The sequence below is a fragment of the Eucalyptus grandis genome, chromosome 4 (assembly GCF_016545825.1).
Source record: "Eucalyptus grandis isolate ANBG69807.140 chromosome 4, ASM1654582v1, whole genome shotgun sequence".
In the NCBI taxonomy this organism is placed as follows: domain Eukaryota; kingdom Viridiplantae; phylum Streptophyta; class Magnoliopsida; order Myrtales; family Myrtaceae; genus Eucalyptus; species Eucalyptus grandis.
In genome coordinates, this window is record NC_052615.1 from 19,605,798 (window position 1) to 19,624,073 (window position 18,276).

Sequence of the window (18,276 nt, forward strand, 5' to 3'; positions counted from 1 at the left end):
GAGAGAAATGAAATGATTAGGTTAATCACTAAGGAAATAAATGAAGATAAAAAGAATGGATCCACCTATGTAAAAACTGCATTGAATACTAGGGTAGAGCCAACCCTCTTCGGATCAAATGCACGAGAAAATTGTCAAAAAGAGAAGTGGAGGTAGAAGATTGGCAGGAAAGGACTAATAAGTAATAACCCTCCCTCTTGAATCCTTTTCTTCTCTCCGTCAAAAGAAACTAAACAGGGTGGTCCCTTTCAAATCTCCTCATTTTGAATGTTTTCCAAAAGCAGGAACTTATTACCATTATATTTGTTCCCAGATAAGATTGTGTTGAATTGAAGGATTGAACAAAAGCATGAATAACTACGAAATCAATGAACTATATACCTCAGGCTGCTTTTTGAGTGCAGCAATATGTAAGATGGTGTCACCATTTTGATCTTTCCAATCCAAGATTTGTGTCAGATTGACTCGCCTAAGCCATCCGAACAAAACCTTGAATGCTTCCGTATTGCCCGTCCTGACAGCAACATGAATTGCAGTCTCGCATTGGTTCGTCAAGTCTTCAATAGACAATTTGCAAGTAGATAAGAATTCTGCCAGGAGTTCCAAGAGCTCCACCTTCTCTTGCTCATTGTCTCCTATTTTCCCAGCTACAAAATGCAAAGGGGTGATCCCACCTCGTCCTCGGACTCGAATCAATTCGGGGTCAAGGGACATCAGTGCCCTCACAGTCGGATAATGCTTATTTTGCAAAGCCAGGTGCATTGGGCTATAACCCCCACAATTCAGCTTTCGAGTGAACAACAGCCTCAAGGTGGCTAGCTCCATAGCCAATTTAGTTTTCCCCTGGTTTGCAGCATCGTGTAGTGCAGTATGTGGGAAGGGGCCCTCGGATCCACGATCTATGAGATATTCGTCCCCCTCAATTAATCTGTATAGCTGATTAACATCATCAGCTGCTATTGCTTCTTGTAGGGCCATTGTTGGAGGAGGGAAATGTAGGAGAAGAGTGGGTTTGCTCGTTGATGATGGATGGAAGTAGGAGTAGCGAACTTGCAAACATCATAAATAGAGCCAAAGTGAGAACTTGCATGTGAAATTTCACAATGCCGGGAGTAAGTTGTCAAAGGTAATTAAAATTAATCTAACAAGTGTAATTGATCCTTAGCCAATAATTTGTGGTCTGATTTTTTTTTTTTTTTTTTGTTAACATTGGTTGGTGTAATATCGAAACGGCCTCAACAGTTTTGATAAATTATACCTACCCAATCCCATTCGCAAAGATGATATCTACTTAAAACTGTGTGAAGCATAAGAATTTCATTGCTCGAATTCTACTAATAGGAAACTCAATAATTTGAATAGAGCTTTTTTTTTTTTTTTTTTTTTTAAATTTGAAGTCATCAAGTGGCCAAAATAAACATTTGACTCTTCAATTGACTAAGTGCTCAATGTTAAGCCTTTTCTACATTTTTTTTTTTTTTTAATTTGAACTTGCGGCCCTCGCCCAAATCCGCCGCCGAGGGGGAAGGAGGAAGAGGAAGGTAGTCGGCGGTGAGGGCTGGAGCCGTCGAGCCAGCGGCTCTAGTTGACCGACGATGAGGGCCTGCATGCCCTCGCCGTCGGTCGGCTGGGGCCACCGGCCCTCGGCCGGGGCTCGGCGGCCCCCTCCCCCACCTTCTGGCGATGGTGAGGAGGCGACGGTGGCGAGGGCTCAGCCCTCAGCTGCTGGCTACCTTCCTCCTCATTTCTTTTTTAAAATAATAATAATAATAATAAATATAAATTATATTATTATTTTGTTTTAAATTTAATTTAATTAATTTTTATATTATATTAAAATTCAAATTATGCCAAAATGATGTCGTTTTGGGTGAATTAGAGCTAACTCAACTCTCCGGCGAGCCATCTCAGCAAGAAATATTAATATTTAATTACCACGTATGATTTCCGCCGGCTTCTTCGGAGGTGGCACTCGTGTATCTCACTTTTCTGCAAATGTGGCACTTAAGTGTATCTTTCGAAAGTTATGGTACTTAAGTGTCCCTTTGTGCAAGTTATGGCACTTGTTTATCCCGAGAATTGGGGTTGTGAGAGAAACAAGGTAAGCAGCACAGAGAAGGGATATAAGGGTGTAAAGCAAGGTGTTGTCCTCTCCGCTCGGCTTGTAGGCGTGGAATCATTGGGTCAACAAGCCACGAGAGGAGAATTTTGGTGGAGACTTGGACATTGCGAGGGAAATCGTGGGGAAATGGGCATGTGGCAGGGCTAAGCGAAACGGTTTCGGTGGAGGGGATGAGCGGCCGGTGGTGTCGAATCCAAAAGGAAGCAGCGGTCTTCGACAGAAACAAAATAGAAGAAAAAGAGCAGAGGCTGAGAGAGATAAATGAAAGCGAAGCAGCATCGTGAAGAAGCATGACAGAGGAACGACGTGGAAGAAGCTGCACCAAAAGAAATTGAAAGAGAAGCTGCCTCCGTGGAGAGTAGCTTGATGGATCACTAAGGAGATTGAAACAAAGGAATTGGTCAAAGATAAAAATCTAGGCATTAAAGCCTTGCCCCCCCAAAATATCTTTTTAGCAAGTATAATCCATGAATTAATCAAATTCCTTGAAACAGCGGTCTTCGACAGAAACAAAATAGAAGAAAAAGGGCAAAGACTAAGAGTGATAAATGAAAGCGAAGCAGCACCGTGAAGAAGGAGGAGAGAGGAACGACGTGGAAGAAGCTGCACCGAAAGAAATTGAAAGAGAAGCTGCATCCGTGGAGAGCAGTTGGATGGATTGGCTAAGGAGATTAGAACAAAGGAATTAGTCAAAGATAAATATCTAGGCATTAAAGCTTTGTCCTCCCTCCCCCACAATATCTTTTTAGCAAATATAATAAATGAATTAATCAAATTCCTTGAAGCAATGGTCTTCGAGAAAAACGAAATAGAAGAAAAAGGGCAGAGGCGAGAGAGATAAATGAAAGTGAAGCAGCACCATGAAGGAGGAGGAGGAACGATGTGGAAGAAGCTGCACCGAAAGAAATTGAAAGAGAAGTTGCGTCCATGGAGAGCAGCTGGATGGATCGGCTAAGGAGATTGGAACAAAGAAATATTGCGTTGTGGGTGGGGGGGAGACCGAGAGAGATAAATGAAAGCGAAGTAGCACCGTGAAGAAGGAGGAGAGAGGAATGACGTGGAATAAGCTGCACCGAAAGAAATTGAAAGAGAAGCTGCGTTCGTGGAGAGTAGCTTGATGGATCGGCTAAGGAGATTGGAACAAAGGAATTGGTCAAAGATAAAAATCTAGGCATTAAAGCCTTGCCCCCAAAAAAAAATCTTTTTAGCAAGTATAATGCATGAATTATCAAATTCCTTGAAGTAGCGGTCTTCGACAGAAACAAAATAGAAGAAAATGGGCAAAGAATAAGAGAGATAAATGAAAGCGAAGTAGCACCGTGAAGAAGGAGGAGAGAGGAATGGCATGGAAGAAGTTGCACCGAAAGAAATTGAAAGAGAAGCTGCGTCCGTGGAGAGCAGTTGGATGGATTGGCTAAGGAGATTGGAATAAAGGAATTAGTCAAAGATAAATATCTAGGCATTAAAGCTTTGTCCCCCCCAAACGTAATATCTTTTAGAAAATATAATCCATGAATTAATCAAATTCCTTGAAGCAGCGGTCTTCAACAGAAACATAATAGAAGAAAAAGGGCAAAGACTAAGAGAGATAAATGAAAGCGAAGCAGCACCGTGAAGAAGGAGGAGAGAGGAACGACGTGGAAGAAGTTGCACCGAAAGAAATTGAAAGAGAAGCTGCGTCCGTGGAGAGTAGTTGGATGGATTGGCTAAGGAGATTGGAACAAAGGAATTAGTCAAAGATAAATATCTAGGCATTAAAGCTTTGTCACCCCCAACGCAATATCTTTTTAGCAAATATAATCCATGAATTAATCAAATTCCTTGAAGTAGCGATCTTCGACAGAAACGAAATAGAAGAAAAATGGCAGAGACTGAGAGAGATAAATGAAAGCGAAGTAGCACCGTGAAGAAGGAGGAGAGAGGAATGACATGGAATAAGCTGCACCGAAAGAAATTGAAAGAGAAGCTGCATCTGTGGAGAGTAGCTTGATGGATCGGCTAAGGAGATTGGAACAAAGGAATTGGTCAAAGATAAAAATCTAGGCATTAAAGCCTTGTCCCCCCCAAAATATCTTTTTAGCAAGTATAATCCATGAATTAATCAAATTCCTTGAAGCAGCGGTCTTCGACAGAAACAAAATAGAAGAAAAAGGGCAAAGACTAAGAGAGATAAATGAAAGCGAAGCAGCACCGTGAAGAAGGAGGAGAGAGGAACGACGTGGAAGAAGTTGCACCGAAAGAAATTGAAAGAGAATCTGCGTCCGTGGAGAGCAGTTGGATGGATTGGCTAAGGAGATTAGAACAAAGGAATTAGTCAAAGATAAATATCTAGGCATTAAAGCTTTGTCCCCCCCACACACACACACACACAATATCTTTTTAGCAAATATAATCCATGAATTAATCAAATTCCTTGAAGTAGCAATCTTCGACAAAAATGAAATAGAAGAAAAAGGGTAGAGACTGAGAGATATAAATGAAAGCGAAGCAGCACCGTGAAGAAGGAGGAGAGAGGAACGACGTGGAAGAAGCTGCACCGAAAGAAATTGAAAGAGAAGCTACGTCTGTGGAGAGTAGTTAGATGGATCGGCTAAAGAGATTGGAACAAAGGAATTGGTCAAAGATAAATATCTAGGCATTAAAGTCTTGTCCCCCCTCCCCAATATCTTTTTAGCAAGTATAATCCATGAATTAATCAAATTCCTTGAAGCAGCGGTCTTCGATAGAAACAAAATAGAAGAAAAAGGGTAGAGACTAAGAGAGATAAATGAAAGTGAAGCAGCACCGTGAAGAAGGAGGAGATAGGAACGACGTGGAAGAAGCTGCATCGAAAGAAATTGAAAGAGAAGCTGCGTCTGAGGAGCAGTTGGCTGGATTGGCTAAGGAGATTGGAACAAAGGAATTAGTCAAAGATAAATATCTAGGCATTAAAGCTTTGTCCCCCCCCCACATACACACACACACACAATATCTTTTAGCAAATATAATCCATGAATTAATCAAATTCCTTGAAGTAGCAGTCTTCGACAGAAACGAAATATAAGAAAAAAGGGCAGAGACTAAGAAAGATAAATGAAAGCGAAGTAGCACCGTGAAGAAGGAGGAGAGAGGAACGACATGGAAGAAGTTGCACCGAAAGAAATTGAAAGAGAAGATACGTCTGTGGAGAGCAGCTAGATGGATTGGCTAAAGAGATTGGAACAAAGGAATTGGTCAAAGATAAATATCTAGGCATTAAAGTCTTGTCCCCCCCTCCCCAATATCTTTTTAGCAAGTATAATCCATGAATTAATCAAATTCCTTGAAGCAGCGGTCTTCGATAGAAACGAAATAGAAGAAAAAGGGTAGAGACTAAGAGAGATAAATGAAAGCGAAGCAGCACCGTGGAAGAAAGGAGGAGAGAGGAACGACGTGGAAGAAGCTGCACCGAAAGAAATTGAAAGAGAAGCTGCGTCCGTGGAGAGCAGCTGGATGGATCGGCTAAGGAGATTTGAACAAAAGAATTGGTCAAAGATAAATATCTAGGCATTAAAGCTTTGTCCTCCCCCTCCCCCCCTCACACACACGTGCAGTATCTTTTAGCAAATATAATCCATGAATTAATCAAATTCCTTGAAGTAGCAGTCTTCGATAGAAACGAAATAGAAGAAAAAGGGCAGAGACTAAGAGAGATAAATGAAAGCGAAGCAACACCGTGAAGAAGGAGGAGAGAGGAACGACGTGGAAGAAGCCGCACCGAAAGAAATTGAAAGAGAAGCTGCGTCCGTGGAGAGTAATTGGATGGATTGGCTAAGGAGATTGGAACAAAGGAATTGGTCAAAGATAAATAGCTAGGCACTAAAGCCTTGTCCCCCCGCCCGCCAAATCTTTTTAGCAAATATAATCCACGAATTAATCAAATTGATGCCAAAATGTAGCCCCCAGGCTTAAATCCGAATTTCACATTTTTGGCACTCAACTTCGCCTTCAATTTCTTCTTTGATTCCTCCAATTCGAAGTCCAATTTCATTGAAGAAAAAGTCCACAAAAATTCTATAAATTCCCATCAGCACATAGCCCGACTTGGAAGTCCAAATTTCCTTCAAACGGGTCCGTTTGAATTTCCATTCGTTTTCTGAATCGTTTTTCCGTAAAAATCTTGGAATCTCCGAATTTTTTTTGGAAAGTGAGTCGACGTTCTTGAAATGAATCATGACACGACAAAACTTTCAATTTATGAAATCGAGTTCAATTTTGCGGTTAATTTCAATTTGACATGATTTTAGTGCGTCCTAACCTACTATGTAGCTTTTATGAATTTTTAATACAATTGACTCATGGTCGATTATTTTTGAGCCACAACGTGCATCTTCGACACATTAACGACTCGTTGTTGTGAAAATCTCAAGATTTCAAATACGGACATCGTACGAAAATGACGAAAAATTGATCTAGTACCGTTTTGAGAAATTTTGCAATTAGGTGGAATCATCCACGCATTAATCACATACATCTATTGAATCGACCTATCTCCGGTCTCGATCGTTTTTTACAAAGGCCGTAATGACCCTACAGTTAGCACGGTCGAGCAGTCGATTTCGGGTCGAATTCTTATGTCTATTGCGTTTAGATTCCTTAATAGCTATACACGATAGGCTAGTTAACTCGTGAGTGGCCAATTCAAAGAAAAGGCTATAGAGACGTCGATGAAAAGCTCATTTCATCTCATCGAAATAAGACTAAAAATCAGGATGTCACAGTTGACGTCCAGGCTAAGCTTATTGTCTTTTTTTTTTTTTTTTTAGATTTTATTTTTACGGTCACCGAACTAGGCTCATTCACTGAGCCCATTCCAGCCATGGACCTGAGCCCGTTCTGACTTGAGTCGAATGCAAAGGATCCGTAATATAGCATTAACAAAATTTAAAAATCTCAAAAATTTCAGAAAAAAGATTTTATTTTTTCTAAAAATTAGGAAAAAGCTTAGAAATTAGATCTTGAGTAATTTTCTTTTACAATGTGCGCAAATCTTTTATCAAAAAAAAAATTTCGCTCAAAATTGAACGAGCCCCAAGGATTTACAATAGGATGTGGTTTGTTTTGAGAGACAAATATTAGGTCATTGTTTGTGTAACTCTATTTCAATTATAGGTTGATACACACTCTCAATATATCGATTGAAAACCCTCGTAACATCAATTTGACTCATAACATCAATTCGACTTAACATCAAATACTGTTAAGTGAATTGCAAGTGCACAATATCTACAAGTAATAAAGTGATAAGTGAGTATCATTCTCACGAGGATTGTCTCTAATAATACAATTACTTATCAAAAGTGATCAATCTAAATATTTAGCTAATCAAGTCGAAAAGGCAAATAAAAAGTGAATTAAACCAATTAAAGGACTGAACTATAAAAGAGTTGAAATTTAAAGAATTCAAAGCTAATTAAAATTGCAACATAAACCTAATCTAAAGTAAACCAAAAATTAACAAGATAAATTTCAAGATTTTAACCAAGAGATAAAGTGTTAGAGCATCCAACTTCACTTAATGCTCATAATCAATTCTATTAACTTGTCATGCAATAAATTAATTTCCAATTGTGTTGCTGAAATTTCCCTAAATTAGATTACAAGCCGATCTCGGTCTAATAATCCTTTAATTAGGTTTGTTAACCCACACTAACCATAGGTGAATTTAAACTACCTAAAAGCATTAAGTTCTTGTGGAAATTCCCAAATTTAATCTAAGTAATCCCAACCTAGATCTACTACCCCAACCACACAAACAATCTAGTGTACATTGACCTAGATTTAATTTATGGTTCAATATCACTAGTTCTCATGTATACAATCCCCACCCAGTATCATGCATACATAAAAAAATCATTTAAAAGTTGGCCAAACTTCTAAAAGCATTAAGATCATGATAGAGAACGCCACAATCAAAATAATTATATTGCATGAACAAGTCTTGAAAGTCAATCAATCATGGTTAAGAGCCATTGTAGCTCTAAACAAAAGAAATTTAGAATATAATTAAAGCTAAATTAACAATGAAAATTGAAGAAAACATAATGCTAAATTTAAACAAATTCAACAATTTGAGTCGCAAATAGATTTAGGTTTGCCTCATTCTTCTCTCATTGACATGTGCCAATTCCGCTAAGAAAATAAAAATATAAAGCTAACTAAGAAATATCCTTAGAGATATTATAATATTCTAGAAAATATTGAGGCGTATGGACTGATCTACAAATCCAGCACAAACACATGGAAAAATTACGCATTGGTCCTCACGTTCTGCAATTGACGCACTATCTCTTATAAATCTGAAAGTCGTGTTTCTTACAAAATTCAGTAAAATTACATGAGTAGCAAATAAATTCACCAAATATTCATAAAAAATTAGCAAATACCAAGCTTAAATTAGTAAAAATACTCTATCTAGAGTAGAGTTATCAATTGCCCCCAACTTAAAATGAAGCATTGTCCTCAATGCTTAAGAATAAAGAATTAAACACGAGCAATGAGGCAACCAAATTAGAGTAGAGGAAGGTTAGAGATACTCTCTTGAATATGTGAAAATGCTAATTGTCCATGTTGATTTAGGCCCAAAAGTAGGGTGATGATTGGCTTAGGTCTGTGATTAGAGGCTACTCAAAGAAAATTTCTTATTTGTAAGGTCGCATAGTCGTGTCCCTAACCCCCTCTTCTACCTCTATGGTGCATGGTAAGGCGACAGAGTATGCACTTTGCCTCATGCCCATGGACATTGCTATCCCTACCAAATAGAAATTTGTTGCCACAAAAATTCTTTTTTAACTTTTTTTTTTTTTATAATTTTTTATAGACGACACATAAACCAAACAAACATAAGAAATAGAAGACTAGAAACTTGGGTTGCCTCCCAAGAAGAGCTTACTTTATAGTTCGCAGTCGAACTCTTCCCTTGCTTTTAAGTAGGTAGAACTAAGGTGATAAAAGATGTTTGCGCATCAAAACTTCCTTCAAAGTAGTGCTTGAGCCTATGACCGTTCACCTTGAAAGTCCCTTCCTTCTCATCAGTAATCTCAATGGCTCCAAAAGGGAATACTTTGGTGATAGCGTAGGACCGGTCCATCTAGACTTCAACTTACCTAGAAATAAACGAAGATAGGAGTTATATAATTAAACTTTTCACCTATATGAAACTCCCTTCTTAAGATGTGTCGATCATGTCATCTCCTCATTTTTCCTTGTAAATTCTTGCACTTTCATATGCATCATTGCGTCTCTTACAACTCATCCAATTGAAGCAATATTTTCTCACCTACTACCTGCATATTAAAGTTAAGTTTTTGCAAAGCCCAATATGCTTTATGTTTAATGCAAAGTAGATGACATGTTTTACCATACAAAAGCCAAAAAAGGTGACATACCAATAGGAGTTTTAAAAGTAGTTCTATAAGCCCACAGAACATCATCAAGTTTTCTTGCCCAATCTTTCATATTAGTGCTCATAGTTTTTTTCAAAATTCAATTTGGCCACTAATTTGGCGATGATAAGCAGTAACTACCTTATGAGTGACTCCATTTTTATGTAAAAGTGACTCAAATTGTTTATTCATGAAGTGTGTGCCTTGGTCACTTATAATGGCCTTAGGTGTACCAAACCGAGTAAAGATGTGCTTTTTCAAGAAATTACAAACAACTCTAGCATCATTAGCTTGCAAAGCCAGGGCTTCTACCCATTTAGACACATACTCACAAGCAACCAATATGTAAGTGTTATCGAAAGAAGGTAGAAGCGGCCCCATGAAATCGTGCCCCAAACATCAAACAATTCATACACTATAATATTGTTTAAGGGCATTTCATGCCTTCTAGATATGTTCCCAGTCCTTTAACACCTATCACAATGAGAAATATAAGCATATGCACCCTTAAAAATAGTAGGCCAATAAAATCTACATTGTAAGATCTCGGGAGCAGTCTTGATGGCACCATAGTGACTACCCTCTCCATCATGATAATGAAAAAGAATATTAGGGATTTCTTCCTTAGCAACACAACGTCTAATAACTCGATTAGCACATACCTTAAACAAGTAAGGATCTTCCCAAAAGTAGTGTTTAACATTGGAGCAAAACTTCTTCCTTTGTTGATAATTCAAGTCAAGATGAAGGATGTTACTTACCAAATAGTTTACAATATCTGCATACCATGAAATTTCAGTTTTCAATGAAAAGAGTGCCTCATCAGGAAAGTCATCCAAGATCGGTACCTCATCACTAGGGGCATTTGGCAACCTAGATAGGTGATCGGCCATGAGGTTCTTGGTCTCTTTTTTATCCTTGATCTCTAAATGAAACTCTTGAAGCAATAAGACCCAACAAATCAACCTTGGTTTCGCATCCTTCTTTGCCAACAAGTACTTTAAAGTTGTATGATCAATATAGACAATTACTTTGGAGCCAATCAAATAAGAATGAAATTTATCAAAAGTGAAAACGACTACCAAAAGCTCCTTTTCAGTGGTGGCATAATTCAGTTGGGCTCCATTAAGGATTCGGCTAGCATAATGTATAGATCGAAAAATTCCATCATTTCTTTGACCAAGCATAGCTCCAATGGCATAATTATTAGCACCACACATTAATTCAAAAGGCAAGCACCAATCTGGTGGCGTCATTACAGGAGCCGAAATTAGTTTCTCCTTCAAGGTCTCAAATGCCTGCCAACAATTTAAACTTAGCATCTTTTTTTAAGCAATTCTGTGAGTGGTATTGATACAATCTTCGATAAATCCCTTATAAATCACCCATAAACTCTGCATGTCCTAAAAATTCTTGAAGTAATTTCACGAAGTAGGGGGTGGTAATTTGGAGATAACTTCAATTTTGGCTTGATCCACCTCAATACCTCTAGCAAAGATTTTATGGCTTAACACTATTCCTTTCTACACCATAAAATGACACTTCTCCCAATTTAGCACAATGTTAGTCTCTTTGTGTCACGCCCCGATCCTCGGGCACGCACACATCCTTCAATTTGGTCGATTTTATAATGCGATATCCCGGGACTAGTATCGCCGACCCTTTCATTTATTAAGCACATGCGGAAGCGATTAAAATCCCTAGACAATAAAAACGATGGGATAGAAAAGCAGGGCCATATTTTTCATATTGAAATTTATAACCAAACTTTTATACAAACCATAAATCACTTCATAACTATTCACATCAAAAGGAGATCTCAAAAGAAGATAAACTCTCGGCCATCCGGGCCGTACTCAAGGCCCCTCTCAGATTGCCTTCTTCCTCCAAAAATCTTTCTCCTTAAGATCCCCTCCGAGTCCTCCTTCTCGGATTCCTCCTTCTCGGCTCTTCAACGAGGTCCCGAAATGGTTTTCCCAAACCTGGGATGAGACTACGTCTCGGCGAGTTCTACCCCACTAAGCCCGATTAGTAAACTATTATGCTATAGGCTGCCTAAACACGCACTGGGGCGAGGACTTACCTTGGCCTCGACTCCACCCGCATATTAGCACAGTTCAATAGGCACCCAAGCAATTACATCATAGATCAATATCTCGATCCATCGACCTAGTCGATTTCATGTCAATTCGACCATTCCCGATCGTTTCCCTTATTCAGTTCAAATCGTACTCACGACTTCACAAGCATAGACTACCAAATTTCTTGGCAACAAATTACAGTCCCGAAGGACACGACCTATCTTTAGGTAGCAAATTACGCCCAATGGGCGCGACCTTTAATGGTGGCAAATTACGGCCTTATCAGGCGCGACCCTTATCGGGTGGCAAATTACGGCCTTAATAGGCGCGACCTTTAATGGTGGCAAATTACGGCCTTAACCGGTGCGACCTTTAATGGTGGCAAATTACGGCCTTATCAGGCGCGACCCTTATCGGGTGGCAAATTACGGTCTTAACAGGCGCGACCTTTAATAGGTGGCAATTTACGGCCCAACGGGCGCGACCTTTAATAGGTATAGATTACGGCCTTAACGGGCGCGACCGACTCCAAATTCGGTGGCAAATCTCGGCCCAACTGGCATAGCCATACTTCGGCGGCTTCCGAGGTTCAACTCACAACCTCTCATAGTCAAATTCTAATTGAATACCGACATTGATCAATCAGATCAATCTTGGGATGAATCCCCACATACTCATCAACTCACTCAATTTTCACACGATATTAACATACCTGATGAATCTTAGCCAAGAGTATATTCAAATCACTCTCACAATTCTACTCACTTTACAACTCAACAAAGCATTGCAAATGCTGAATAACATACTTGGCCAATCACCAATCAATAATTCAATCTCAATCAATTCCAACCAATTTAGGGTAAATCCCCAAAATATCACAATTTATTTAATTCCATACAACGTGGAGCTCAAATAAATAAACGGACTGCGCCACGACGATCAGCACGAGATTTCGGTCGTCGGCCATCAAAATATTAATTTCCGAAAAATAATTAATTAATTAATTAATTTCGAAAATTAATTAATAATTACTAAAAATTCAATTTAGCACAAAACATAGCCCAATTAAATAAACGGACTTCACCACGGTTATCAGCATAATTTTCCGGTTCCAAGCCATCTCAGTTGAATTTTTCGAAAATAAATAATTATTTAATTTAATTCCGAAAATTAATATTTAAATACAAAAATCCACTTAGGCCTGAAAAGCCTAATTGGAGCCCACTAAGGGTCGAGAAAAATCCCGAAGCACTTCCAATAATTAGTAGACCACGTCCACTTGCTAATTACACATTCAATTTATCTAAATAGCATCACAATTGACTAATAATTGCTAATTTATTCTAATCTAACAACCTAAACATAATTAATTAAATCTAAACCAACCTTAAGCATAATTAGCCAACTAATCCAAGATTAGTGAGATTACTCACCAAATCGCGCGCAAATCGGATCAATCCGACGGCGGCGACTCGAGGAACGATACTTCCCAAAGCACGGCTCGGGTTCGGGGCCCGGAAACGGCCCAAAACGGGCCCGAACCAGCTGGAAACCCATTTCGTGGGTTTCTGCCCTTGGCTGGTCGGAGCAGATCCGGCGGCCAAAATGGCGAGGGAAGGCCGGCGAAGGACGAGGGGGACGCCGGGGAAGTCCGGCGGGGCTGGGCGGTGGCCGGAGGTGGCCGGACGGTGGCTGGTCGGTGCGGAACAGGGGCGAAACAGGGCTGATTCGCACGGCCTGGGCGTGCACGGACGGCGGGACGGCGGCGGGCGCACGGGCGAGCGGCTGTCGCGGGCGTGCGAGCGGCGGTGCGGCGGCGGGACGGGCGGCGACGGAGCTGCAGCTTCTGGTTCTGGTTCGCTCGCGAAGAAAGAAGGAGAAGAAGAAGCTGGTTCTGTCGTGTGCGGGAAGGAAGAAGAGAGAGGAGAGAGAAGAGAGAGGTAAGCATTGACTGGTCAAAGAGGAAAAGAGAGAGAGAATAGGCGGTGGGGAAGGGTTTCGCACGAGGGGGAGGGAAAGAAGAGAGAGAAGAGAGAGAAGAGAGAGAAAAAAAGAAAAAGAAAGAAAAGAAGAGGGAGGGAGAGAAAAGAAATAACTAATATAACATCACATGGTATTATTTTTTTCTTTTCTTTTCTTTTCTCTTTCCCTTTCTATTTTCTTTTGGTCTTCAATTTTTCTTCCGATAATTTCTTTATTGAAATTTGGACTCGTCAATAAATTGACGAACGATGAGCGCGTCCTAAAAAGGAATTATGACGCGCTTAAAATTCGATCCCGAAATCGAAGTTCAATTTCGTGGTTAAAAATCGATCGACGTGATTTTTGCCCAATCCAACCAATTGAGTAGCTTTCGGGATTTTACTACGCGGATACATCCCTTAACGGCTTCACCCAATAAGTTAGTTAACTCGTGAGTGATCAGCTCAGAGAAAAAGGACCGTAAACACGTTGACGAAATGCCCATTTCACTTTATCAAAACGGGGTCGAATTTCAGGATGTCACACTTTGCATCTTTGTGATACTAAAGCCAAGTTATGCAAACATGAATAAAAACAGAGAAATCATCCATGAAAATTTCAATGTATTTCTCTATCATGTTAGAAAGAATAGCCATCATGCATATTTAAAAAGTAGCAGGTGCATTGCAAAGACCAAAAGACATCCTTCTATATGTAAATGTATCAACAGTGGAATCAGCTGTGGGATTTTAAGAGGAATTTTGCCAGTATCCTCCCGGAGGAGCAAGCACAGCTTGCTAAGTTGCAGCCGCAATTAAGGTTGCCACTACAAGGTTGCCATGATACTTCACTTGCTGAGACCTAATTCCCTAAACAAGATCCCCTATCTTTAGTGCAAATCCCAATTGGAGAGATGATTCGGAGAAAAGCCCTCTCTCATGTTGATCTGATTTGAAACACGATGAAATTCCAATGGAGAAATTTGAAGTGAAAGAAAATGGAAAGGATAATAGTAGATCCAAAATTGGTTTCATTATACCCAGAAATTTAAAGAATGAATTGATAGATCGATCTTGAAGTTTGATTGAGATCTTTTCTAGGTTTCTTAAGCAAGAAATTTTGTGTGATTTTGCAGATATGATTAATCTTTTTTTTTTAAATGGACAATGACGTGGGCGGCTCGGGCCCATTTACGTCTTTTATTTGATAAATTTAGGATTTTGAACTTTGCTATTTCCTTCTTCAATTAGCTTGATTTAGAATATTCACTTCGCATATAATACTTCAATTTATTGTTTTTTATTAGATTAACTTCTTAAAAGTGTTGAGATATCATATTCTTTAGGGAAAAAGCCACCAAAAACCCCAAACTTTCCCTCGAGTGATAGATTTAGCCCAAACTTTGTTTTGTGACGTGAAAAAAAAGTTTCTAAGCTGTGACACATTTACCCCATTAAGGGTATTTTCGTCTTATTCTTTCTATTTTTTTTCTTCTTCTTCTCTTCCCTCCGTCGGCCATGGCGGGCGACGGAGGGAAGCCGAAGGCCGGCAAGGGTCGCCCTTGCCGGTGTCGGGCGAGGGAGGCCCTCAAGCGGGTCGGCCGAGGGCCTCCTCGCCCGACGTCGGCAAGGGTGCCCTCGCCGGATCTGGGAGGGGTGCTCTCGTCGGCGTCGAGCGAGGGTGCCCTCGCGATTTGGCGAGGGAGGCCCTCACTGCGTCAGGCGAGGGGTGCCCTCGCCGGACGCTGACTTCCCTCCGCCGGCTCCGCCATGGCTGGCGGAGGGAAGGAAGAAGAAGAAGAAAAAAAGAAAAAAAAAAAAATTTTTTAAAAGTAAAAATACCAAAATGCCCTTATGATTTAGGGTAAATGTGTCACACAAATGAAAGTTCGGGGTTTTTGTGTCACAAATAAAAGTTTGGGGTAAATGTGTCATGATTAGCAAACTTCGGGTTTTTCATATCACAAAATAAAGTTCGGGGTAAATCGTCACTCGAGGCAAAGTTGGGGTTTTTGGTGGCTTTTCCCCTATTCTTTATTGGAAGAAGCGATAGGATCTAGTTGTTTTGTTTTTTTGCTTTTTTTTTTTTTTTTTAAATATAGGTTTATCTAGGTTTCTGTTATGTTCTCAATTTCTTTTCTGTTAACTCTATAGAGTAGAAATTTCTAGAAAACGAGTTACAATCGTGCAGATTAGTTGTGTTTTGTCAGATCACATGGTTTGCCTCTTTCTAGAGGTACAGAAAATTGAGAAATCGTCCTCTACGTGTTTTGTGCATGTAAGCTTCGAGTGTTCATGTTTGCAAGCTGCGACTCGGCGCTTTTCGTTTCCCCTTTAGCATTGTATGAGATAGAAATAGGAAAAAAGCTATTTGAAGCCCGACTTCAAGAAAGATTAGAGGTCTTTAAGGAATCAAGAAATTAAAAGATGAGTCCGTCAAATGCAATTGATAAAAAGGAGTACTTTAGCAAACCTTAAAAGACTGGAAAGATAGATTATACAGACACACGACAAGAACAGCTACAGTTAATAATACTTGGGAGTTATTTCTGATCCTTTGATCCTAGGAAGTTGCCGAAATGTTCCCTGGTGACATCGATTCGGTTCAGAACTTGGATGTGCCGTTCGGACACGTGCACTGGGAGAAGAAACGAAGCATGTAGACCTTATTTATTGAATGGAATCACTTCGACCAATGTAATGAATTCCTGAATCTATTCAAAAAATACAATTTAGTCCAAATCACCAGAAATTATATTAGTATGTGAGTCATAATAGGCAAATTCACATTAATCGAAAAGTTTCAAATTCAATTACATGTTGTACACGAGCTTTTTGGCTATGCAGAGAAAGACAGCCTTGGAGAGGTATCCCGATAGCCTATATGCACGAGATTCAACTGATTGGGAGTAATTTTCCTGTCCACAAATTAGTTATTTTATTGCTGTGTCGGATTGTACTTGTTAGCTTCTATCTCCTATAATCTGTTCAGACTAATCAATTTTGGAAGAACAAAAGAGATGTTACCGCTCATGATGGAAAGAGTTGGAAGGAAATCATGTATCCAAAACCATCCAACTTAGAGAAATTTAGAGCTCACTAAACATGAGTTTTAAAGGGGTTGGAAGGGAAACAATTTTAATCATACTTTTACAATTCACTTAATAGACAATAAACAGGGCGATCTCTATGTCACTACTATGTTTTCCTCACTTATTCTCTGCGTTTCGTCGTCTGTAGAAGGATCTAGATAGGATAAGATAAAGTAGGATATAAAATCCTCCGAATAGTAAAGATGGACACATCTTATCCTATCAAGTGTTTGATACACTCAACATAAGATTTGAAAACACGTAAAAATATGAAAATTATAAAGCAAAAATTGTAATGCGTAAAAATATGTAGGCAAGAGGAATTAGGGTCAACAGTTGCCGACGGGGAAGGATTGTCGTTGGCAGGAGCGTACGCAGCAGGAAGTTCTAGCACAGACTTGTGTCGATGGCGTAGCAGCAAACGAACCATCAAATAACGAGCAAGATGAAGCAGCCGCAGGGAACGATGAACAGCGGCGCTTAACTTCGTGAGAAGCGACTGAGGAAAAGAGATAACCTTTTTTCGCTTTCCTTGTTCCCTCAATCTGCAGTGAAAGCGTGGATCCCCGGAGAAATCATGGACTACAGAGGATCGCGCTATTCTGACGAACTCTTCCACCGGCGCAACTCGCTCTCCGGAGAAATTGTGTTGCAATGATTGGCCCCGGTCGTCATAGGAGAAAGCAAGTTGTTGTTGTTCCTCTTAAAATTCTTTTAAATTTTTTCTTATCCAATCCGGATCTATCTCACCCTCATCTCGAATTTCTAATCCATCATTTTATCCGGACATATCCTAGTTTATTCGATCCAAGTGGCAGTCTCAAATACTGAGTATGATAATAAATTGTCCTAGATTCAAATCCCGATTACTAAACATAATCTATATTTAAAGCCTATAAAAATAGATACCTGGCCTTTAATTGGTTGTCCAAACCCTCTGAAGCCCAATGGGCTCTTCTTTGTTTTTGTACCGACAATCTTTAGCCTAGTAATGAGAAGTACGTTTTTCTGACTAAAACAAAGTGAATGTTTTGATCGAATTGAGTCTTTTAAACCGAATATTAGTCAGGATTATCATGCAAATTTAATCTCATTCATTTTGTAATTTCCATCTGCTAATTGGATTTTGAAACAGGCCAATGTGTATCTAGTAAATTAAATGAATACATTTAAAAAATAATCTACATACGCATCTTTTCACTATCCTAATATGAGTTCCTAAATTTTCCTATTTTTGAAGAAACGCTACTTCTTGACCTCACTGTCACAATCCAATTGAATGGCATAAAAAGTCTATTACAAGTTTGGATAGAGTGATTTGGAGAGAAATCAAATGATTATCACTAAGGAAACAAAAGAAGATAAAAGAATGGATCAAGCTGTAAAAACTGTATTCAATACGAAAAGAAAATAGGAAGTAGAAGATTGGGAGGGAGTGATGGTAATCCCTCCCGTTTCGTTTTCTTCTCTTCATCAAAAGAACCAAATAAGGTGATCCCGTTATCTTTGTTACCATTACATTTGTTCCGGAGTTGGATTATGTCAATTCAAGGATTGAACAATAAAAGCACAAACAACCACGCAATTGATGAACTAACCTACGAATGCAGCGATATG

General features: G+C 39.5%; 1 protein-coding gene across 1 annotated transcript; it reads right to left on the reverse strand.

Moving 5' to 3' along the window:
- Positions 1-357: 357 nt before the first annotated feature.
- LOC120292542 (ankyrin repeat-containing protein BDA1-like) lies at positions 358-978 on the reverse strand. Its single transcript, XM_039310788.1, has one exon. The coding sequence runs from the start codon at positions 976-978 to the stop codon at positions 358-360; it is 621 nt and encodes a 206-aa protein (XP_039166722.1).
- Between the last annotated feature and the right edge of the window lie 17,298 nt (positions 979-18,276).

Excerpts from the sequence above, each read along its gene's own strand:
- LOC120292542 (XM_039310788.1), bottom strand. The coding sequence starts at position 978 with ATGGCCCTACAAGAAGCAATAGCAGCTGATGATGTTAATCAGCTATAC.